We start from the raw sequence: 25,109 nt of genomic DNA on the forward strand, positions 1-25,109 counted from the left end.
GTTTACTATATGCTCGTTCCAAGATTTATCCTGATACAAAAATTCATGTTAGTAAATGTCAGCGGATAAAAGGTATGGCGAAAACACATTCTTGGAAACAATGAGGAAGTGTGTGAAAAACTCATCACAGAGGAGGATTCTTCAGAATGTTTCAAAATGTACCGTCAGCATCCTCTTTCCCGAATCTACATGTCTCTCATGCACAGTGTCAAAACCGGTTCAGTGTGTGCCCATGGAATATCAGCAGGAAATAGGAGGTTAGACCAGAGGTTAAGAAGACTCAGCACTCTGTCTATTGTGGTGCAACAAGCATCAAATAACAAGAAAAAAATGGTAGGAAGGGGAAAAAATTCAGGAGCATGAAATAACAAAAAACACCCATATTTACTTCACAACTTTATAAAATATTAGCCTAGTTCTAGACATATTTCTTAATTTTACCATTCCTTTTCCTTATTCTCTTGACACAGGGGATCAGATAAATAAAAAGAATAATTGTTTTAAAAGCGTTCGTTCATTCATTCATTCATTCATTCATTCATTCATTCATTCATTCATTCGTTCATTTATTAATTAATTAATTTATTCATTCATTAATTCATGCCAACCTAAGTTCTTTTAGTTTTACATTATAACAATTTAGATGCAATTTTGTTATAGATGATCTTTAAGAAGTGAGGGATTGGCATGAGGAAACAGTTTTTAAAATTTTTCTTAATAATTATTTAGTTATTATAATTTTTTGATGAATAAATCAATGATAAGCCATTAAGTGAAACTGACTGTGGTGCAAATCTATAGCAGAGTAGATTGGGTAATGACAAGAATGAAAAGAGGAAGGGTGGTAAAATTGTAAAGATGGGTGAAACAACAGACAGCAAAGGAGTGGTGTGGCAACGCATTGAGTAAAATAAGGGATGTCAGAGGCATTTCAAGTACATGAGAGTTTTTATCTATTTTTTTTTTGCAGCAAACAAAAAGTATGAATATAAATGATTAAGTGATCAATCTAAGACAAGAAATTAACCCTAAGAAACAACCCAGCATTGGGGAATTTGTTCAAAGGAGAAATCCTCCATGCACTCCAACAAGCTTTAATATCCTTCACTTAAAATGTCAAAATTAAAGATAGTAACTCGCTATGTGGCTTTTGCATTATTTTAAGTACATAAATACCCTGAATTTTAGTTTTATATAATTATAATATATACAACACTATTTGGGAAAGTGATGTGTGTGTGTGTGTGTGTGTGTGTGTGTGTGTGTGTGTGTGTGTGTGTGTGTGTGTGTGTGTGTTGAGGCTGCCGTGCCAATGCTGTTCTTATCGTTATGTTCTTAACACTGCCTATGATGACATTTAGGCTTATGCTCTGATTAAAACGGTTGTGTACAAGTGTAGTCGTGTTCGCATATTTTGATAAGATAGATTTTAGGCTAGGCCCACTTGTTTTCCTCTGGGCCCAGCACATTGTGATTCCTGGCTGGAATGATGGAATGAAGTTGGAACAAGGAAGTGATAAGGGTGATGGAAAAGTACTGTGCAAAATAGACTGGATATACTGTGTACTTATAAAAAAAAAATCAGAGGGCACTTAAATAAGAATGAAGAGCCCAGTTTCGTTATTGATTTTGTAAGAAGGGGAACCACATGAGAAGATGACAAGAAGTAAGTAATAAGTACAGTACGTGCTTTTTGAGCATTGCATTCAACATTTAGTACCAATTTGCTATTATAATTCCTGCCAATCTTCTATGAAGACGTTCCACTAGATTTTAGAGTGTGCTTGGGGAGATTTGTGCTCATTCAGTCACAAGGGTGTTGGTAAAGTCAGCTACTGATGTAGGGTAGGTGGTGAGGCCTTGGGTGCAGTCAGTGTTCAAATTCATCCCAATGGTTTTCAGTAGGGTATGGGTCAAAGTTCTATAGCTGGAGATCTTCCACCACAACCCATTTAAAGCATTTCTTAATGGAGTTTGGATAATGCTGAAACAGGTTTGGGTCTCCTAGTTCAAACAAAGGGAACATTTTATCCTACTGCATCCAAAGACATCCTACACTATTGTTTGCCTTCATCTATGTAATAACAGTTTGGGAAAGAACCACATATAGCTGGGAATGTTGGGTGTGCCAATACTTTTGTCCATATAAAATGTTAAGAGATGCGTCAAGTTTTGAAAGCAAAACATTTTTGCTAAAAAAAAAAAAATTAAATTCTGTATATTTAAATAAATTATGTACAAATCATGCATCTCCCAGGTTCTACTTCAAACCATTTGTTTATGTGAAATATGCTGCCAGTTGTAATACCATGTGACAAAAAATAATACATTAATGTTAATTAATGTTAAAATTAATTAATATTCAAGTTATGGATTAGTTTTAGAATGATAAATATGCTATATATCCAGTTTATAAATACTGCTGTTTTATGAGTAAAATTTTAACAAACATTAAAGAATACTGCCGTCTTTATTCACTTGTGACTTTTGCTGTGGGTTAATTATCCTATAGTGGCGCTCTCAATGTGCCTTTAGAGTGTAGCGCCATCATCTGGTCAATAGTGGAATGTAATAGAACAAAACGGATTATTCAACACTTTATACACCATACTATCATGATAATCAAAATGTGCAATATACTTTGTCATTTCACTCAATATGTAGATTTACTGAGGTGACAGTAGAATAAAAAAATCTCCCTAAAACAATGTTTAGAATAGAAAGTATATAATGTATCAAAGGGTACACTTCAGGATGAAACTGGATAGTGTGATTATGAATCATGAGTTTATGTACTGTTTTTAACAACAGATATTGTAACAAAGTCCAACCATATGTGTGTTAAAAGGTTCTAAGTTTATATTTGTAGTACTCAAGATATGTGATCTACTGAGCAAAGTTTGAGACTTGGCCATAAACTGATTTTGGGAAGTGTAATATTCATGGATTTTTAGAATGACAAATTTTACAGTACAGGTTACAGTAATCTTGGTTGAATCCAGATGTTACCCAATTATAAGTGGTAGAGTTTTCCTTGAAACAGATATATTCCAGTTTACTACTAAAGGTCATAATGTCATATTTTAGATTTTAACATTCAGCAAAATCTCTTACTTACAGCTGCAGTAACATAGAAAATCCAGAGGAAACAGCTTAAAAGGGGGTGTTCGTTTCCTGGTTTTAGGACTGACCCCAGTTTTATGGCCCAAATTCAGGACACGGTAAAACAGGAAAGTCATCTACCAACAATACTTTTTGTCATTGTAAAGCTCTTCCTGCTGTCAGATTTTCATTACTCCAGTGAGCCTGTACCCCCCAAAAAAACAACCCCCTGACAAAGATCAAGGATCACATTTACAACACATCATTCACTTCATAGTGGACTACATGTCAGTTACAATTTATAATAAAGTTGGGTTTTTTTTATAAAAAAAGGTGTCATTGCTAAAAAGAAAAACTGCATTTCATGCAATTAACATAGATTGTGCTGAAAACTTTTAAAGATATTTCATTGTCGGACATTCAGCAAAGGGATGAAACATGCTAGACCATGTTATCAGCTTTCATGTTTATTTCTGGTAATACAGAAAGAGAAATATCATTAAGGTTGAATTATAGCTAAATACAAAACAATATGTTAAAGGATAAGTGTAAATAATAAATAAATTAAAGATCACTGCTTTCTTTTTAAATCAGTGCAAGTAATAAGCACTTTTCCTCATAACACTGGAAAAGTCTGACTTAAGGCAAATTTTCATGTATACACTTAATCTACAAGACAATTAAGATACAGTAACATGGAACAAGAAATAAATAAAATGAAGAAGTAAAATTTAGTTAAAGTGCAATAGGCAAGATTTCAATTCTTATGTCTTTTATAACATAGGACTTATGGCACTATAAAACTTCTCAAAACCATTAATTCATTAATTTAGATAGTAAGTAAATATATATATTTTGAGTAGGTATATATGTAATATAATTTTTGTAAAAAAGGAAATACTCCACATTCTTTTTTTCTGCTGTTCAGTTCACTGTAACTTTTCTCATTGGACCAGTCAAAACATCCTCTCGGTGTTGAACACTTTAAGCTTGGTCATGAAGTTAAAGTAAATGTAAGCCAAACATACCAAGAAGTTCTTTATAACAAACAGGACTGGGGTGACAAACCCAAAAATAGCTATAAGGGCCACTCTCAAAATGAGAAAGGGGAGGTCTTGTAGAGCGACCCCTAATGGGGAGAGAAGGGGACAGTGGGGCATTAGAACCAATCGCAGTGTTGAGAGAAAGCTGAAGAGATACACTGGTAAAGCCCAACCTGAGAAGTAGAGCGAGGTGTGGTTTGTAACTCGCATCATTTCAGCTGTGTCCAACCAGAAAAGGAAGCTGTCAGAAAGGGATTCAGCACGCACGTCACTTTCTAGCAAAAAACTAAGTGGCCCTGTGTATGCAGTGGCATATGGTACATGTCTTAAGGGCAGGCCAGTGCCTGGATAAATCCCAGATATAGTATATGGTTGACTCTGGTTATTGCCTGAAAGTACTTGCACTGCTCCATTGCTGGGGACAGCTGAGCCTGTTGTGTTGCCTGGAATCCCTGTAAATGGCCCATTAGTGGGCAACCCAGTGACCAACCCATTGACTGTAGCTGCAGTTCTTCCAGGTAATCTTGGAGTAGGTCCATTGGCTCCTGCTCCATTCTGTGGCCCCACATTAGTACTTACTGCTATAGGAGATGGTCCAGTGGCAGTACCGCTTATTGGCATCATCATTTCAGTGGGGCTGAGAGTCGGGATGTCTGCATTTCGATGTAATTCATTAGCTAAACATACAAACAGAAAATTATGAATTGTTCATGCTGTGTCCAAAGACGTGAAATAAACTGGCCTATTACTACTTTTACTAATATATTAACTAAGGAAAGATTTTCAGACAGTCATAATCAAGCACTTTTAAAAATACAATAAAACAAGTTATATAAGTAATATAGTGCTGATATTTTTTTACAAACAGAGGATAATAACACTAAGTATAATAGTACATAATAAAAATAAGTACAGTTGTTACTACAACAGTACTTTTACTGTACTTTAACACTATTTATCCAATGATTCACTTATTCTTGAACAGTAAAATATAGTTCCAGGGGGCATCTCTTTATGAAAATGTGTAACTGAGGATAATTAAATTATGTTTATAAAAAAAATATATACTCTTTTGTGTTAAAATGCGTAACACAAAGCTGGGAAATGAAATTAAAATTTCCATAACGAGAATTATGTGTGATATGTTTGTAAGAGTGAGTAATGTTTAAATTAAGAGTTGGGATCAGATGGATCAGATATCAAATGACACCATTTTAAAATACACTGTTTTATCGATGTGATAAGTTTTGCTAATAGTTTAGTGAGATGATAAACAATTGATCTGACAACAAGGAAAAAATCTTCTCATCTTGTTGCCCAGTTGTTATCTAATAATGCTTTTAATACATGTTCATGCAGTTAATAAAAAGTGTTTTTTTACCACGGCCAGTAAGTCTGCAGTAACGGATTCTTTCCACAATGTCAATGAGAATGAGAGAAAATAAGACCAAAGACACAGGTAGCTCAGTGAATGTATCAAATTGCATACCATTTCTAATCTGCACCTAGAGAGAAAGAAAGAAAGAAAGAAAGAAAGAAAGAAAGAAAGAAAGAAAGAAAGAAAGAAAGAAAGAAAGAAAGAAAGAAAGAAAGAAAGAAAGAAAAGTGTCATCAGGCTGTGTTAGCTATGCTGGATTTTTTCTTTTCTTAAACAACCACTGGAAATGTAACTGTAGGAATGCTAAACCATGCCTGTCATCATTATCATTATGGGATCAGAACATTTCCTGTTGCTAATTATTCACTGTGAATGGCATGGGCAAAAAACTTTACCTGGGAATGCTTTATTGGTTAAGAACTGAATTTTTTCACCACAGCATTAAAGGTTTCTGAGGTAAAATTCTGACAAAGGCATAGCTATCGATGGCTAGGAGTCCAAGAGAGCTATTTTTTGCTATGCTGTCTGGGATAGAGAGATCTTGTACTCTCTTTTTTCACCATTTATCATTGATAGATGCTCTTATCCAGAGCAACTTACTATTATATTATTTATTCAACTGAGCAGTTGAGGGTTTAGGGGATTGCTAAAGTACCAAGCAGTAGCAGCTTGGTGGGGTAGGATGTGAAGTCATGATCTTTTGACCAGAAATCCAACATCCTAACCAATGAGCTACCCCTTTTCTCCCTGTCATCTGTGTACCCCAAATCCAAAAAAAGTTGGTAATTATGTGTAAAATGTAAATAAAAACAAATCTCATAAACCTATATTATATTCACAATAGAACATAGAAAACATCTTTAATGTCCAAACTGAGGAAATCTTGAATATTTTTACCTAATACAGTGAGGAAAATAAGTATTTGAACACCCTGCTATTTTGCAAATTCTCCCACTTAGAAATCATGGAGGGGTCTGAAATTGTCATCGTAGGTGCATGTCCACTGTGAGAGACATAATCTAAAAAAAAAAATCCAGAAATCACAATGTATGATTTTTTAACTATTTATTTGTATGATACAGCTGCAAATAAGTATTTGAACACCTGAGAAAGTCAATGTTATTATTTGGTACAGTAGCCTTTGTTTGCAACTACAGAGGTCAAATGTTTCCTGTAGTTTTTCACCAGGTTTGCACACACTGCAGGAGGGATTTTGGCCCACTCCTCCACACAGATGTTTTCTAGATCAGTCAGGTTTCTGGCCTGTGGCTGAGAAACACGGAGTTTGAGCTCCCTCCAAAGATTCTCTATTGGGTTTAGGTCTGGAGACTGGCTAGGCCAACGCCAGAACCTTGATATGCTTCTTACAGAGCCACTCCTTGGTTATCCTGGCTGTGTGCTTTGGGTCATTGTCATGTTGGAAGACCCAGCCTCGACCCATCTTCAATGCTCTAACTGAGGGAAGGAGGTTGTTCCCCAAAATCTCGCAATACATGGCCCCGGTCATCCTCTCCTTAATACAGTGCAGTCGCCCTGTCCCATGTGCAGAAAAACACCCCAAAGCATGATGCTACCACCCCCATGCTTCACAGTAGGGATGGTGTTCTTGGGATGGTAGTCATCATTCTTCTTCCTCCAAACACGTATAGTGGAATTATGACCCAAAAGTTCTATTTTGGTCTCATCTGACCAAATGACTTTCTCCCATGACTCCTCTGGATCATCCAAATGGTCATTGGCAAACTTAAGGCGTGCCTGGACATGTGCTGGTTTAAGCAGGGGAACCTTCCGTGCCATGCATGATTTCAAACCATGGCGTCTTAGTGTATTACCAACAGTAACCTTGGAAATGGTGGTCCCAGCTCTTTTCAGGTCATTGACCAGCTCCTCCGGTGTAGTTCTGGGCTGATTTCTCACCTTCCTTAGGATCATTGAGACCCCACGAGGTGAGATCTTGCATGGAGCCCCAGTCCGAGGAGATTGACAGTCATGTTTAGCTTCTTCCATTTTCTAATGATTGCTCCAACAGTGGACCTTTTTCACCAAGCTGCTTGGCAATTTCCCGTAGCCCTTTCCAGCCTTGTGGAGGTGTACAATTTTGTCTCTAGTGTCTTTGGACAGCTCTTTGGTATTGGCCATGTTAGTAGTTGGATTCTTACTGATTGTATGGGGTGGACAGGTGTCTTTATGCAGCTAACGACCTCAAACAGGTGCATCTAATTTAGGATAATAAATGTAGTGGAGGTGGACATTTTAAAGGCAGACTAACAGGTCTTTGAGGGTCAGAATTCTAGCTGATAGACAGGTGTTCAAATACTTATTTGCAGCTGTATCATACAAATAAATAGTTAAAAAATCATACATTGTGATTTCTGGATTTTTTTTATTAGATTATGTCTCTCACAGTGGACATGCACCTACGATGACAATTTCAGACCCCTCCATGATTTCTAAGTGGGAGAACTTGCAAAATTAGCAGGGTGTTCAAATACCTATTTTCCTCACTGTAGCTAATGTACTATTAATAGTCAATTGTACTATTTTAAAGTAAAATAATATTTTTAATTTGATGGCTGCAACATGTTTTTAAAAAGTTGGTACGAGGCAACAAAAGTCTAAAAAAATATATTCAAAAAAAGTTTTAACAATAAACAATTGGAGAAAATAGGATAATTGACAGGTTAGTAAGATCTCTCTCAGAATTAAAGATGGGCAAAGCTTCACCAATCTGGAAATTGCAAAACAGTTGAATGTCTCATCATGTCTCAAAAAATCTGGAGAAATCTCTGGGCACAAGGGACAAATCAACATTGGTCATGATTCTGTAATGACACTTGAGCAAAACAATGCTAACTATTTACTAAATCTCTTACAATATCATGACTCATAGTCCGGGTGCTGAACTGGCCTGCCTGCAGGCACCTTTCACCTTTTTAAATGGTCTCCTCAGTTCCCAGATATACACAGACAGAAGACCTGATACCACACAGTGGTAAACATAGTTGTGTCCTAACTTTTTGAGACCTGTTACAGTCATCAAATTCAACATTAAATTATTTTATTATTTTTATTTATATTTTTACAGTGTCACAACTTTTTTGGAATTGGGGTTGTGTGTATTTAGGCAGTGCTTTTCCCTGAATGTGTTATGTCACCATGTGATGATGTAGTAGAGGGGAAGTAGCAGATGATGAAACTAGGTGAAATGGTGGGGGACAATTCTTTGAAAGAGAATAATCGGGAAAATATCAGGAACTGTTTGTAAAACTGAATGACTAAAAGTAGACTGACATCTGTTCCCAGTTCTATTGGCTGGGGTTAAACTGCAGTTATGATAGAGACTGTCAGACCAATATTAAGACCTAAGGGGCCTCTGTCTGAAAGCAGATGTTGCAAGCAAGAGTGAAAAGGCCAGGTGGTCAGTGTGCAATGCAAATGGCTGCCCATAAAGATTCATGTGCAACTGTCACATGTGCCAAACCATGGCCTTAAAATCTGTCTACATGTCTATGCTGAAGACCTGGAGGCAATGGTCTTATCTGTTCCATAATCAAAATGCATCAGAACTACAGTGTATGGTCACCTGACCGTCACACGTATATGCTTGTTGAACATCTATTTCGAAATTTGGTCTACTTTTGCAGCTATAGAGTAAGAGCCTCCACTTTGTGAAAAAGCTTTTCACTTGATAATAGTACAAGAGTGTAGGGATTTCCCATTCTGCCACAAAAGCATTAGTCAGGACATGAAGCCCCAGCACATGTTCTAATTCAACCCATAGGTGTTCAGTAGGATTTAGGTCAGTGCTCTGTACAAAATTTATCATATGCAACGTTGGTAGAACATGTCTTCATGGAGGTCATTTTGTGTACAGTGGTATTGATTAACAAACTATTCAACATTGTGCTTTCAACTTTGTGGCAAATGTTTGCTAAACTAAGTCATACTACAGATAATACTACAGAAATAACAAATTCCATGAGTTTGATTCAGCATGACCTGTAGATGGTCCATAAAGAGGACTAGATTTAAGAATGTGGTAGCTCCACTGCTGAACACAGTAGATATTTGCTGCCAATAGAAGGTGAAAGACAAAGGGTTAAAATTCAAAATGCTGTTCAATAAATGTAAATGTTAGGTAATAAAAAATCCATTCAGTTCCATGATGTATAAAATTAAATGTAAGATACTACTCAGTAAAAAGTCATAGAAGCTTTTGAAGGGGAAAAGAAACGTCAGGTTGTTCTTTTTCCTGCATTATTAACGGTTTTGGCACTTGCCAAGATAGCTGAGTGTCAAATTCCACAATCTGACTGTTCAATCAGAGTAGGTTTATGGTTCATATCAATATACCATTTGCATCTGTCAGACTTTTTATCTTTGTGAGCACTGTAAGGGGGTAAAGAACAGCAATAAAGTTATTATTAATAACTAGCATTATCACACAGTATATTGTATAGTATTCTAGACATTGTCTCACATTTACCAAACAATATGAATGCCACATTACTAATAGTCAATATTATCCAACATGTTTACCTCAGAACTGGCTATTAGGAATGCAAAAGTGGGTAGTGTGGAGAGGAGCACATAAGCCAGTGCAACCGGTCTCCTAAAGACAAAGAAACTCTCGTTCATTTAATGACAAAATGGTATGAATTAATTGTGTTTATGTGGGACATTTTACCAAACTGAACAAAATAGTATTTAAAACCTATTGTGATCACTTTAAAACATAAAATGCATATTAAGTAAAAGAATAAAACAAGACAAAACTACAATAAAAAGATAATTAGTTCCTTATTCAACAACAACAACAATAATAATAAATCATCCAAACTCATACAAGCTTAAACAGACACATAAAAATGTATATGCTTAAATTCCTGGCAGTATTTTTCTCTCTGCATGAGCATGGTTTGCTATTATGATGCTACATCAATATATAGACACAGATTGGGAACAAAGTATACAATAACCTATAAGCTTTCTCTCTCTCTCACCACTTCTTTCTCCCCACCAGAGCTTTCTTCTTCATGAACACCATGGACTTAATTGGCAGCCACACCAAAGTTGCCATGGTTGTCATATAGGCAACAGATGAAGACACAATCAACCAGTAAGCCATGCTAGAGTTTCCATCAGAGGGATGCACCCGACTCTTCACCTGTGCTAGGATGAAGGCAAAACGCTGCATAACAATAAAAAATGGAACACAGAAGGCAGCAAATTGCAGTACTTCACAAATAGCAAACTTGATTCTGCTCCTTGAACTCATAATCCAGAAGATAAGCACAAAAAACTATATGGAAAAAAAGAGGCAGACGACAATGTCGGATGAAAATCCCTACAAAAAGAATGGATTGCAGCTGAGTGCTAGTATTTTCTCCACCCATACAGTACTAGTGCTAGACCACTGCTTACTCTGCACTCACTATTGTGTTGGGTCAAAGGGTGAGGTCTGCACACAAAAACACACACAAGGAAAGTGAGCAAAACACATAAAAACAATGTTGTTCTATGACTATCACTTTCACCATAGCATTAGGAGCCCGAGCAAAAGTCTGGTATAAGTGAAACATGACCCACTTGCACACATACACATAAACATGCTGTAGACACATACTAGCACAACCATGTCATAAGTTTGCAGGACATTACATTATTTTAATGTCAAGAATTTTTTTGAAATAGTTAAATGTATGTAAAAAATAGTCAAAATCTTAAGCATATGTCCAGTTTTCAAAATGTTACATGTGGACTATTCTGTCAGTCTACTATCATCATATACTCAAACTCTATTTTTTCTTATTGATGATTATAAATTATATATATTTTTATGGGTTTAATGATTTTTTTTTCCCACTTATTGTATAGCGCCATCATGTGGTAATTAATGGCCTGATATGGAACTACTAGGACAATTTGCTTTTGAAGAAGCTTCTTATCATCAGATTTGAGAGTTTTGTCATGATACATACATTTAGTGTGTATGGGGGGTTGTAATGGTTTGTATTTTTTTCAGTGGGTTTACAGATTAAGATTAGGAGTATGTTTACAGAGTAAAATCAGGATTCCCCCGTATTGTATGTGCAATAAATCATTTCAACATGACAATCATGAATAATCATGTAGCCTATGTGTACAGTATGGGTATGTGTAGCAGGATCAAGATTATGTGGGCTGTTCTATATTTGGCGGTGTCTTTGCTTAACTCTGGTTTCTACTGGGTGTCTGGTGGGGGCTAATTTTAGAATCTACTGGGAAGCTTTTTCTCAGACGCTGCCTCTGGCCTACAAATGCTTATCATCTTACACAGCCGATCCCAGTTGACAGCTAGTTCATTGAAAATGCTTCTTGTAAATGAATTTCTCTATGAACACAGTTATGTATAAAAAAAGAATAATATTAATCGAGACCTGACCCACACACGGTTCATGCAACCTACATATTTTTTGCTGTATAATGCAGAAACAACATACTTCTCAATAAATAATGAATAATAATGGAATAGAGAAATAAAATTGCACTATGAATTGATTCTATCCTGTTCCCAATTGCACAGGCCATTTCTTAGATCACAGTAATGCCTTTTTATGAGATCATGAGCAGAGGGGTTCAGTCAGTCTGGAAAGAAATGTTTGTTGTTCTCAGCTGTGCTGTAGTCTGACAGTTGAGGTAAAAAATATGTGCAATTGGCATGACCTATTGACCCCACTGTACATGCTGGGAAAATATATCCCTAGGCCTTTAGTTTACTGTATAGTGAACCTTGTTTATGAGTATTTTGATAGTTTCTTTGTATTTAGTATTTTGTTCTGGCTAATGTGCTTCTCTCCATGCTTTTGTACTGCTAATAGCAGTTCTGAAGTAAGTAAACATATGATTATTAGTAATATGACAAACATTGCTCATTTGCACAATATTCTGTTTACATTCTTCTGCTACTGTTCACTTTATTTTGTTACGACAGGTTTACTGTTTGCACCAGGTTGTACACATGCACTTTATGTGGCAAGGATTTTTCTTACTAGTTCTTAGCCTTGTGTTTTCTGTTTCTGTGATTGTTGTTTTATGTAGCATCAGGGTTCTGGAGGAACGTTGTTTTATTTCACTGTGTACTGCATCAGCTATATATGGTTGAAATGACAATAAAAGCTTCTTGACATGACTTGAACATATAGATAGATAGATAGATAGATAGATAGATAGATAGATAGATAGATAGATAGATAGATAGATAGATAGCATTACTTTGACCTTTACATATTTTAAAATAATTTCGTGTGAATCTGCTTGATTAAAAACTTCCCATTGTCCTGTGTCTGATCTGCTGTGATTGGGGTGTCCGGCCCCGCCCCTATTCCCGTTGACTGACAGCCGCGCTCGTGCACTGCTCCCAGTCGGTGACTCGTGGTCGGTCTCGCGCGCCGGTGCCATGGCGTCCGGAGAGGAGGACGGAGCGCTCGAGGAAAAGGAAACGAACAACAAGAAGCGGACGAAGGGAATTATCGCCACAGCATGGCTCATGTTCTACAATATCGCCATGACGGCCGGGTATGTGAGGATTCAACTTGTCACAACTTATTTTTTTATTTTAAGTCCGCTCGGCTTTACGGTGCTCGCGTTGCTGTTTATAGTTTCAGAACTCCGTATAACCGTTTATGGTCAACCGCAGAGCAAAGGGACGGGAGAGAGAGAGACACCGGCTCGCGCCGGAGTGCTGGTTTTCATACAGGCGTTTGAGTTTGTCGGCTCCGCGGCAGTGTGAGGGGGAATAAACCGGGCTTTTGGTTCGGGCCCGTGTCTGCGCGCCTCTCGGTTGCCAAATACGGTGTCCGGTGTTGCGCGAGCGTCATGCACGGTCGGCGCATCTCGCGCGCGCGCGCGATAAGTTTAGCCGCAGCGCTGACACCGGAGATTCCCTCTGACCGCGCAGCGAAGTTTCAGCCCACGCGCGCGCGCGTGTTTTTATCACCTATATGACTGAATGCTCACTGTGGAGTGTCTGAAGCTGTAGAGAGAGTCTCTCTCTCTCTCTCTCGGTCTTGTTACACTTTCACTATCAGCTACATACAATAACTATTTCTATATGTCTTTCATATGAAGTCCAAAATTGCTTTTTTGTATAACATATAAGAATTAGATCTGACCCACACACAGTTCATGCAACATTCAAATTGTAGCTATTTGGTGCAGAACTCATACAACACACTATGAATTCACTTCTTTATTATATCCTGTTTGCCAGGCCGTTTATTACAACCCCTATTGCAAAAAAGTTGGGACACTGTATGAAGTGTAAATAAAAACAGAATGCAATCATTTACTCATAAATACATATTCTATTTACAAAAAAAAGTTTAAACTGAGAATATACAGTATACCATTTTAAGGAACATTGCGTTTTAGAGCTTTGGTCCAGAGAGGATGGTCGCATTTCTGGATCATGTTCACGTGTACCTTCTTCTAGGCATGACCCTGTTCACAATTTGTAAACACAGTCTTTCACAGATTGGTGAAGCTCTGCCCATCTTTACTTCTCAGGGACTCTGCCTCTTCAAGATACACTATTTATACCCAATCATCTCACTGACCTGTTATCAGTTAACCTAATTTAGTTGCAACACTTTTCTCCAACTGTCTCCAACACTTTTGTTGTCCCAACCTAATTTTCTTTTTTTTTAGACATGCTGCAGCCATTGAATGAAAAATGACCTTGTTTTTTTATTTCTTTCTTTCGTTTATTTGCTTAGTTTCAACTTTTGATCTGTTTTCTATGTTCTATTGTGCATAAAAAATAGGTTTATTAAAGTAGCAAATCATTGCATTCTGGTTTTATTTACATTTGACACATTGCTCCACCTTTTTTTTGGAATTGGGGTTGTAGATCTACACCGGACAACTGCAATCACATGGATGACAGTAATTACTTTTTATGAGATAATTCAGTCAGTCTGAAAACAAGTGTTTGTTGTTCCCAGCTGTGCTGTAGTCTGACAGTTGAGGCCAAAAATATGTGCGAAATACTAAATATCACCCGCTATGTACAGTGAGGAAAATAAGTATTTGAACACCCTGCTATTTTGCAAGTTCTCCTATTTAGAAATCATGGAGGGGTCCGAAATTGTCATCGTAGGTGCATGTCCACTGTGAGAGACATAATCTAAAAAAAAAAAAAAATCCAGAAATCACAATGTATGATTTTTAAACTATTTATTTGTATGATACAGCTGCAAATAAGTATTTGAACACCTGTCTATCAGCTAGAATTCTGACCCTCAAAGACCTGTTAGTCTGCCTTTAAAATGTCCACCTCCACTACATTTATTATCCTAAATTAGATGCACCTGTTTGAGGTTGTTAGCTGCATAAAGACACCTGTCCACCCCATACAATCAGTAAGAATCCAACTACTAACATGGCCAAGACCAAAGAGCTGTCCAAAGACACTAGAGACAAAATTGTACACCTCCACAAGGCTGGAAAGGGCTACGGGGAAATTGCCAAGCAGCTTGGTGAAAAAAGGTCCACTTTTGGAGCAATCATTAGAAAATGGAAGAAGCTAAACATGACTGTCAATCTCCCTCGGACTGGGGCTCCATGCAAGATCTCACCTCGTGGGGTCTCAATGATCCTAAGGAAGGTGAGAAATCAGCCCAGAACTACACGGGAGGAGCTGGTCAATGACCTGAAAAGAGCTGGGACCACCTTTTCCAAGGTTACTGTTGGTAATACACTAAGACGTCATGGTTTGAAATCATGCATGGCACGGAAGGTTCACCTGCTCAAACAAGCACATGTCCAATGACCATTTGGATGATCCAGAGGAGTCATGGGAGAAAGTCATGTGGTCAGATGAGACCAAAATAGAACTTTTGAGTCATAATTCCACTAAACGTGTTTGGAGGAAGAAGAATGATGACTACCATCCCAAGAACACCATCCCTACTGTGAAGCATGGGGGTGGTAGCATCATGCTTTGGGGGTGTTTTTCTGCACATGGGACAGGGCGACTGCACTGTATTAAGGAGAGGATGACCGGGGCCATGTATTGCGAGATTTTGGGGAACAACCTCCTTCCCTCAGTTAGAGCATTGAAGATGGGTCGAGTCTGGGTCTTCCAACATGACAATGACCCGAAGCACACAGCCAGGATAACCAAGGAGTGGCTCTGTAAGAAGCATATCAAGGTTCTGGCATGGCCTAGCCAGTCTCCAGACCTAAACCCAATAGAGAATCTTTGGAGGTAGCTCAAACTCCGTGCTTCTCAGCGACAGGCAAGAAACCTGACTGATCTAGAGAAGATCTGTGTGGAGGAGTGGGCCAAAATCCCTCCTGCAGTGTGTGCAAACCTGGTAAAAACTATAGGAAACGTTTGACCTCTGTAATATTAACATTGACTTTCTCAGGTGTTTAAATACTTATTTGCAGCTGTATCATACAAATAAATAGTTAAAAAATCATACATTGTGATTTCTGGATTTTTTTTTTTAGATTATGTCTCTCACAGTGGACATGCACCTACGATGACAATTTCAGACCCCTCCATGATTTCTAAGTGGGAGAACTTGCAAAATAGCAGGGTGTTCAAATACTTATTTTCCTCACTGTATAAAGACTATTTGTAGTGTCTTTCATCTAAAATTTAAATTGCTGCAATTTTAATTATAACATATTAGAAGGTAAAATATTGTATAAATAAATAAAAATAATAAATAAAAAAGATTATATATATATATATATATATATATATATAAGTAATAAATATAAAATCAATTAAAAAAAAGTTAAACGCACTGTACGGTGTTAATTTTTTATTATAAAATGATCTCAATTTTTGTCATATTCTTTGGCCTGAATCTTCTCGCCCCTTTTTCTCCATACTGACTGTTGCCACAAAGATGTAAATGCACAAGTGTCTTTACAGCATAGCAGTTTCCCTTCTTTGGAACTAAGTGCTTAAACACATTCTGCCATGACAGTGCACATGGCAAAGTGTGCAACGGTGGTGCGAACCAAAGCGGTCGAGTGTAGAACTTAAGGGTTCAGATCCCGGATGTCAACCCCATTGAACACCTTTTCGGATGAACTGTATCACTGACTGCAGCCCTCCTGAGCTGACACCAGTGTCTGATCTCACTAATGCTTATGTGGCTGAATGAGCACAAATCTCCACAGCCATGTGCCAGAGGAATGAAGGTTATTATATTAGCAAATGCGGTTTAAATCTCAGAATGGAATGTCCAAAAAGCACGTGTGTGATAGTTGTGTTCATAAACTTTTGCCCATATAGTTTATGTAACAAGATAAAAGATGCATTCTCACAATTCCTTATTTTACAGTATTTTTAATTTAAAAAGATAGGAACAAAAGTAGGAAAGTTCCTTGTTTTATTGTATACTTAAGAAAAACAGCTTTGGCTTCTTCAGTGACCTACAGGATTAATATCTGGCCAAATGCATTCCAGTGAGCAATTATGGGTGTAATTGGACCTGAACCTGAATCCCAGTGATTGTGAAATATCTTTTATAGGGTTCACATTGTGTTTTTAAAAGAATTCTGCAAAAACTTGTAATATACGGAAATGATGGCGTTCAGTATGTTTGGGAGAGAGTGTGTATTGTGTTGTTAAGCGGCTTAAATGGAATATATATGTGATGCAGGTGGCTGGTGCTGGCTGTAGCAATGACTCGCTTCTATCTCCAGAAAGGCACACACAAGGGCTTGTACAGAAGTATAGCACGGACACTTAAGTTTTTCCAGACCTTTGCTCTTCTGGAGGTAAGTGTATTGTTCGTTCGTTCTTTCTTTCTTTCTTTCTTTCTTTCTTTCTTTCTTTCTTTCTTTCTTTCTTTCTTTCTTTCTTTCTTTCTTTCTTTCTTTCTTTCTTTCTTTCTTCACACACTCGCACTCGCATTCTGACCGTCTTAGTCCTATCTTTTATTTGTTTTTCTTTTCTCTCTCTCTCTCTCTCTCTCTCTCTCTCTCTCTCTCTCTCTCTCTCTCTCTCACAAACTGCTAGTTGATCATTCCAACCGTCTCACTCCACTCTTTATGTTTTTATGGACAGAAATGTCTCCTAGAATTTTTCTCTTCTATTTCACCTTGCCATGTGTGTTTTTCTCTGCTTAAACTTTTAATTTCACCCCATTGTTTCCTTTTCTGTCTTGTTTTCATCCTATATGTCAGGTTGGGCACTGTGCAATTGGTATGTACTTTCCAAAACCACAAGCTTTCAAATAAGTTGTAGAGTTGTTCAAGGAGTAGATGAGGATAAGTGTTTGTGGTTCGCAGGAATTGTACGGACATCTGTGATTGTGACTGGGGTCCAAGTATGCTCTCGAATATTCATGGTTTGGTTTATCACACATAGTATCAGACAGGTGAGTGCAAGCATTAAATTAATATATTCAAATATTGTATATGTGTTGTGTTATTCAGAGAGGGAATCATTACCTACTGTATTACTGTGCTTCTTTAGGTCCAGAATCAAGAGAGTGTGATCTTGTTTTTGGTGGTGTGGACAGTCACTGAGATCACACGTTACTCCTTCTACACGTTCAGTTTGCTTAAACATCTGCCTTACTTCATCAAATGGGCCAGGTACAAAATCTATGCATGCAAATGTTTGACATAGTATGACATACAAAGCTAGTTATGCTTCATTTAGTATGCTTATATGCTTTTTTTTTATAATGCAGTGTATACTAGATGCACAGATGGCATCTTTATTCCCATATCCCTATCCATATTTTAAAAAATATTGTTTTACAACAAATTCTGTGTTGTAGATAGCATAGGTCATTAGCCTGTTATTAAGTAGAATCCAAACTATATTTGTAAAACTTTAAAACAGCTTGAAAACAATAACTACTAACCAACTGAAACAAATGAAACTCATTTTAAGTTTATTACCAGACACACAGAGGCATGATAGAGGCAACAAATCTGCTGATCAGGCTTCTTGTGGACGACTCGTATTCAGCTGATCCTGATTTTAAGAGTGACTGTTTTGGGCACTGGAATGCCTGTAGACTATTAACATCTGTTCATTACATGCATACAAGCTTTTGTCCTATGCCCTTAGACCTTACTCATCTTGAGCAAGTTGAGATTTTTCAAAAACATGAACAGACTAAGTATAGAGAAATATAAATAACATTTACTACTATATCAAAGAATCCATAGGTACACTTGGAATGACAAAATGAGGAAAAAAAAAATCCAGAAAATCACTGTTTGATTTTTAAAGAATTTATTTGCAAATTATGGTGGAAAATAAGTATTTGGTCAATAACAAAAGTTCATCTCAATACTTTGTTATAGACCCTTTGTTGGCAATGACAGATATCAAATGTTTTCTGTAAGTCTCCACAAGGTTTTTACACACTGTTGCTGGTAGTTTGGCCCATTCCTTCATGCAGATCTCCTCTAGAGCAGTGATGTTTTGGGGCTGTCGCTGGGCAACACGGATTTTCAACTCCCTCCAAAGATTTTCTATGGGGTTGAGATCTGGAGACTGGCTAGGCCACTCCAGGACCTTGAAATGCTTCTTATGAAGCCACTCCTTTGTTGCCCGCGCGGTGTGTTTGGGATCATTGTCATGCTGAAAGACCCAGCCACGTTTCATCTTCAATTCCCTTGCTGATGGAAGGAGGTTTTCACTCAAAATCTCACGATACACGGAAAGGTCGTCCTGGTCCCTTTGCAGTAAAACAGCCCTTAAGCATGATGTTTCCACCCCCATGCTTCACAGTAGGTATGGTGTTCTTTGGATGCAACTCAGTATTCTTTCTCCTCCAAACACACCAAGTTGAGTTTTTACCAAGAAGTTCTATTTTGGTTCCATCTGACCATATGACATTCTCCCAATCCTCTTCTGGATTATCCAAATGCTCTCTAGCAAACTTCATACGGGCCTGGACATGTACTGGTTTAAGCAGGGGGACACGTCTGGCACTGCAGGATTTGAGTCCCTGGCGGCGTAGTGTGTTACTGATGGTAGGCTTTGTTACTTTGGTCCCAGCTCTCTGCAGGTCATTGACTAGGTCCCCCCGTGTGGTTCTGGGATTTTTGCTCACCGTTCTTATGATCATTTTGACCCCACGGGGTGAGATCTTGTGTGGAGCCAAAGATTGAGGGCTCTTTGACAGCTCTTTGGTCTTGGCCATAGTGGAGTTTGGAGTCTGACTGTTTGAGGTTGTGGACAGGTGTCTTTTATACTGATAACGAGTTCAAACAGGTGCCATTAATACAGGTAACAAGTGGAGGACAGAGGAGCCTCTTAAAGAAGTTACAGGTCTGTTAGAGCCAGAAATCTTGCTTTTTTTGTAGGTGACCAAATACTTATTTTCCACCTCAATTTGCAAATAAATCTTTAAAAAAAAATCAGACAGTGATTTTCGTGATTTTTTTTCTCATTTTGTCTCGCATAGCTGAAGTGTACCTATGATGAAAATTACAGGCCTCTCTCATCTTTTTAAGTGGGAGAACTTGCAAAATTGTTGGCTGACTAAATACTTTTTTGCCCCACTGTACATTGTGTGAATAAACAGTTTGAAAAGTATATTATCATACTTTTTATCACTTACCTGATCACTTAAGCTTATCACCTACCCAAAATTATAAAACTATTTATATATTTTATAACAAATACATATGTACAATATCCACTAGCTTGTCTATTGCCTGTCCGATGTAAATTGTTAAAAGCGTTATGCAATTGAACCCCATAGATTACAGGGTAAACTACATCAAACACCCTGAGCAAAACAATTTGTTTCATATTTAAAATATAGTCTGTAAAGGCAGTTCAACTGTTGATTTATAATTTGACAAAAATCTCTAATATTGTCTTTGGCTTTCAGATATAACTTGTTCATTGTCATGTATCCTCTGGGCGTGGTTGGTGAACTGATGACCATATATGCTGCTCTGCCATATGTTCGGAAAGCGGGCATGTACTCTCTAAGGCTCCCAAACAAATACAACGTCTCCTTCGACTATTACTACTTCTCATCATTGTAATGCTCTCCTACATCCCACGTAAGAATCAGTCAGCCCTGCTTATTTACTATGCCTGCACTATATCAATGTCTTTTTTTTTTTTTTTTAATATGCACTTCAGTTTCAAAGGTAAAGTTGTATTCAATATGGTTTTATTTAGGCTGGATAGCTGGAAAGTTGAGTTTTCCAGCTATACAGTGGTGAGAAAAAGTGATTCCTGATTTCTTAAATTTATGCATGTTTGTCACACTTTAATGTTTCAGATCATCAAACTAATTTAAATATTAGTAAAAGATAACACAAGTAAACACAACATGCAGTTTTTAAATGAAGGTTTTTATTATTGATGTAGAACACAATCCAAAACTACATGGCCCTGTGTGAAAAAGTGTTTGCTCCCTAAACCTAATAACTGGTTGGGCCGCCCTTAGCAGCAACAACTGCAATCAAGCACTTGCAATGAGTCTGTTACAGCACTGTGGAGAAATTTGGAAGAATTTCAGAATTGTTGTAATTCAGCCACATTGAAGGGTTTTCGAACATGAACCGCCTTTTTAAGGTCATGCCACAGCATCTCAATAGGATTCAGGTAAGGACTTTGACTAGGCCACTCCAAAGTCTTCATTTTGTTTTTCTTCAGCTATTCAGAGGTGGACTTGCACCTTTTTTTTGCTCAGCAGCAGTTTTCGTCTTGGAACTCTGCCATGCAGACGTTTTTTTGCCCGGTCTCTTTCTTATGGTGGAGTCATGAACACTAACCTTAACTGAGGCAAGTGAGGCCTGCAGTTCTTTGGATGTTGTTGTGGGGTCTTTTGTGACCTCTTGGATGAGTTGTTGCTGTGCTCTTGGGGTAATTAGAGATTTAAAGCACTTTTTGTACGTCGCTTTGTTATTTGTGAATAATGGCTCTCACTGTGGTTTGCTGGAGTCCCAAAGCTTTAGAAATGGCTTTATAACCTTTTCCAGACTGATGGATCTCAATTAATCATTTGTTTCTGAATTTCTTTGGATCTCAGCACGACGTCTAGCTTTTGAGGATCTTTTGGTCTACTTCACTTTGTCAGGCAGGTCCTATTTAAGATATTTCTTGATTGTGAACAGGTGTGGCAGTAATCAGGCCTGGGTGTGGCTAGAGAAATTGAACTCAGGTGTGATAAACCACAGTTGTAACAGGGGGGCAAACACTTTTTTACACAAGGCCATGTAGTTTTGGATTTTGTCTTCCCTCAATAATAAAAACCTTCATTCAAAAACTGCATGTTGTGTTCACTTGTGTTATGTTTTACTAATATTTAAATTAGTTTGATGATCTGAAACATTAAAGTGTGACAGACATGCAAAAAAATAAGAAATCTTCACACCACAGTAGGTGGTTATTCCCTATACCCCAAGAGGTGCATTATTATATATGTTTGGATGCGGTAGCATAAAATTTTCACGTGAACTAGGAGACCCAAACCTGTTCCAGCATGCCAGTGCCCCTGTTCAAAAAAGCAAGCTCGCTGAAGATATGGTTTGGAATGGAAGATCTCTAGCTATAGAGCTCTGACCTTAACCCTACTGAACAACTTTGGGATGAATTGAAACTCTGACTGCACCCCAGGCCTCCTCACTCTACATCAGTACTTTACTAATGCCCTTATAGCTGAATGAGCATAAAACTCCATAAGCACACTCCAGAATCTAGTGGAACCTTTTCCCAGAAGAGTGGCAGTTATTATACAGAGCATCCGGAAAGTATTTTCAGCACTTTACTTTTTCCACGTTTTGTTATGTAACAGCCTTTTTTTCAAAATGGATTAAATTCATTATTTCCCTAAAGATTCTATAGTCAATACACCATAATGACAACATGAAAAATGTTTGTTTGAAATCTTTGCAAATTTATAAAAAGAAAAAAAATCTAATTTACATAAGCATTTACAACTTTTGCCATGACACTCGGATTTGAGCTTAGGTGCATCCTGTTTTCACAGCTTGGTGGTAGCACAGTGGTTAAAGCATTAAACTTTGTAAGTTGCTCTGGTAAAGATTTACATTTACATACATTACATGTAAATGCTTATCCTTAAGATGTTTCTACAACTTGATTGGAGTCCACCTGTGGTAAATTCAGTTGACTGGACATGATTTGGAAAGGCACACACCCTTCTATATAAGGTCCTACACTAGTTAACAGTGTAGGAGCACAAACCAAGCCATGAAGTCCAAGGAATCCAAGTGTACAGAAAACATATCTGTAGCTTTGATGCTCCAAATGAGCACAGTGTCCTCAGCACAGAAGCAACTTAGTAAAAGGCACCTGAAGGACTCAGACCATGAGAAACAAAATTCTTGAACTCTTTGGCCTAAATGTCAAGCCAAGAATGTCAGGCACTGCTCATCACCTGTCTAATACCTACAGTGAAGCATGGTGGTAGCAGCATCATGCTGTGGGATGTTTTTCAGCGGGAGGAACCGGAGACTAGTCAGAATTGAGCGAAAGATGAATGCAGCAATGCACAGAGAGATCCTTGATAAAAACCTGCTCCAGAGCGCTCTGGACCTCACACTGGGGCGACGGTTCATTTTCCAAAAGGACAACGACCCTAAGCACACGGCCAAAATAACAAAGGAGTGGCTACGGGACGACTCTGTGAATTTCCTTGAGTGGCCCAGCCAGAGCACAGACTTTACCCCGTTTAAACATCTCTGGGGAGACCTGAAAATGACTGCACTGACGCTCCTTATCCATCCTGATGGAGCCTGAGAGGTTCTTCAAGGAAGAATGGGAGAAACTGGCAAAAATATCTGTGCCAAGCTTGTAGTATCATACTCAAAAAGACTTGAGGCTGTAATTGGTGCCAAGGGTGTTTCAACAAAGTATTGAGCAAAAGCTGTGAATACTTGGGTACATGTGATTTTTTTCATAAATTTACAAAGTTTTCAAACAGACGACTTTCATGTCAGTGACCACTGTTCCTGCCCCTCGTCCCTCCACGGATCTTTCCACTTTGTCCAGGCCTGCCTCTGGATAGTGTTCTCTTTGTTTGGAGGCCACTCTGTGCAGCTGGGGAAGGTGGTTCCATGAAATTGACTCAGGACTACAGTTTGCTTCTGATCACCATCACTGTACTCCGCAACATCGTATGTCTGCAATAAATGAACATTTATGGACATTTAAATGGTGCAACCCAGATGAGGATGGGTTCCCTCTTGAGTCTGGTTTCTCTCAAGGTTTCTTCCTTATGCCATCTCGGGGAGTTTTTCCTTGCCACAGTTGCCACCGGCTCGTTCATCAGGGACAAACTTTATTACCACATTTTCTGTGTAAAGCTGCTTTGAGACAATGTTCATTGTTAAAAGCACTATACAAATAAAAATGAATTGAATTGATTGTCATTATGTGGTATTGTTTGTAGAATTTTGAGAAAAAGAATGAAGTGAATCCATTTTGGAATAAGGCTGTTACGTAACGTGGAAAAAGTGAAGCGCTGTGAATACTGTCTGGATGCATTGTAACAGTAAACGGGGACCGATTGTGAAATGGGATGTTCAAAAAAAATATGAATATAATGCTTGTGTGTCCACAAACTTTTGTCCATATAGTGTATTTTAAACTCTTTAAATGTTCTGCATGTTTCAGCCTGAAAAGATTCTATGTTTGTTATGCGAATTTGTTACGATGCATATACTGTAACACTGCATATTTTTTCAAAGAGCAAAAGTCAAACCAGTGTGGTATAGAAACCAGGAAATCATCTGGATTTTGTTTTGCTCAGCTTCTAAAGTCCTACTCATGGAATTTAACCACACTGTGTAAATGGAGCATTGTTGTGTGTATAGTTTTTGGTTTTCTATTTTGGAGCCAGACAGATGGGTTTTTTTCTAGACCACTTAGGTTGAACAATAACTTATATAAAGGGACACCCTGCAGGATATCGATTTTATGCCTAGTTGTAACCCAGTCTCTCCTCTTTTAGATTCAGGTTTGAGTTTTTACTCATACTATATTTTACATGCAGTGATTTCATTCGTTCGTGGAAGTTCAAGTTATATCCTAATGTTTATGAATTCACTCTTTTTGTTTTAGTGTTTCCTCAGTTATATTTCCACATGCTACGTCAGAGGAGAAAGGTGCTTCATGGGGAGGTTATAGTGGAGAAAGATGAGTAAAAGTAAAATCCCATGCCGTGCCATCCACCCCAACAATCAATTAATGCTCAGACCTGGACACAACAGAGAAGAAAAGATAATATCAGACGTGATGATCAGCAACAAAACCTACAATTTGCAACACATTGGAAATGCTTCAGTAGCCAAATCTCTGCTACGACCACTCCTGGTGTCTATCACTTGAATGGAAATACTCCCGGTATTTCTGAACCTCCAAAGTATGGTCAATTACATGCTTTAGTTATATTTTATGTGGTTCATCCAAAAGGAACTGTTAATTGACTAAACCTCTAATTTGAATTACATCTTTTTTTTTCCCCCCACTGAAATCCTTTTCTGTAGTTTCTAGTGTTCTGCTCATCTGTAGTGGATTGATTCACATTCTGGATTAAATCTCTAGTATGGATACGGTGTCAGCTTTC

At 37.8% G+C, this 25,109-nt stretch overlaps 2 protein-coding genes across 2 annotated transcripts; one reads left to right on the forward strand and one right to left on the reverse strand.

Moving 5' to 3' along the window:
* Positions 1–3,689: 3,689 nt before the first annotated feature.
* LOC124387683 (transmembrane protein 236) lies at positions 3,690–10,904 on the reverse strand. Its single transcript, XM_046852188.1, has 4 exons — positions 10,527–10,904; positions 10,063–10,135; positions 5,527–5,650; positions 3,690–4,822 (listed from the first exon to the last, which is right to left on the reverse strand). Exons 1-4 carry the CDS (start codon positions 10,799–10,801, stop codon positions 4,059–4,061), a joined length of 1,236 nt encoding a protein of 411 aa, XP_046708144.1. The 5' UTR covers positions 10,802–10,904; the 3' UTR covers positions 3,690–4,058.
* A 1,997-nt stretch (positions 10,905–12,901) lies between these two features.
* hacd1 (3-hydroxyacyl-CoA dehydratase 1) lies at positions 12,902–25,023 on the forward strand. The gene is given in 8 exon segments (XM_046851792.1): positions 12,902–13,080; positions 17,190–17,307; positions 17,716–17,734; positions 17,821–17,909; positions 18,008–18,129; positions 20,394–20,533; positions 20,536–20,571; positions 24,605–25,023. Coding segments are annotated over 8 exon segments (726 nt in total). The 5' UTR covers positions 12,902–12,961; the 3' UTR covers positions 24,688–25,023.
* Positions 25,024–25,109: the final 86 nt, after the last annotated feature.

This window comes from Silurus meridionalis, chromosome 6, assembly GCF_014805685.1.
Source record: "Silurus meridionalis isolate SWU-2019-XX chromosome 6, ASM1480568v1, whole genome shotgun sequence".
Lineage (NCBI taxonomy): Eukaryota > Metazoa > Chordata > Actinopteri > Siluriformes > Siluridae > Silurus > Silurus meridionalis.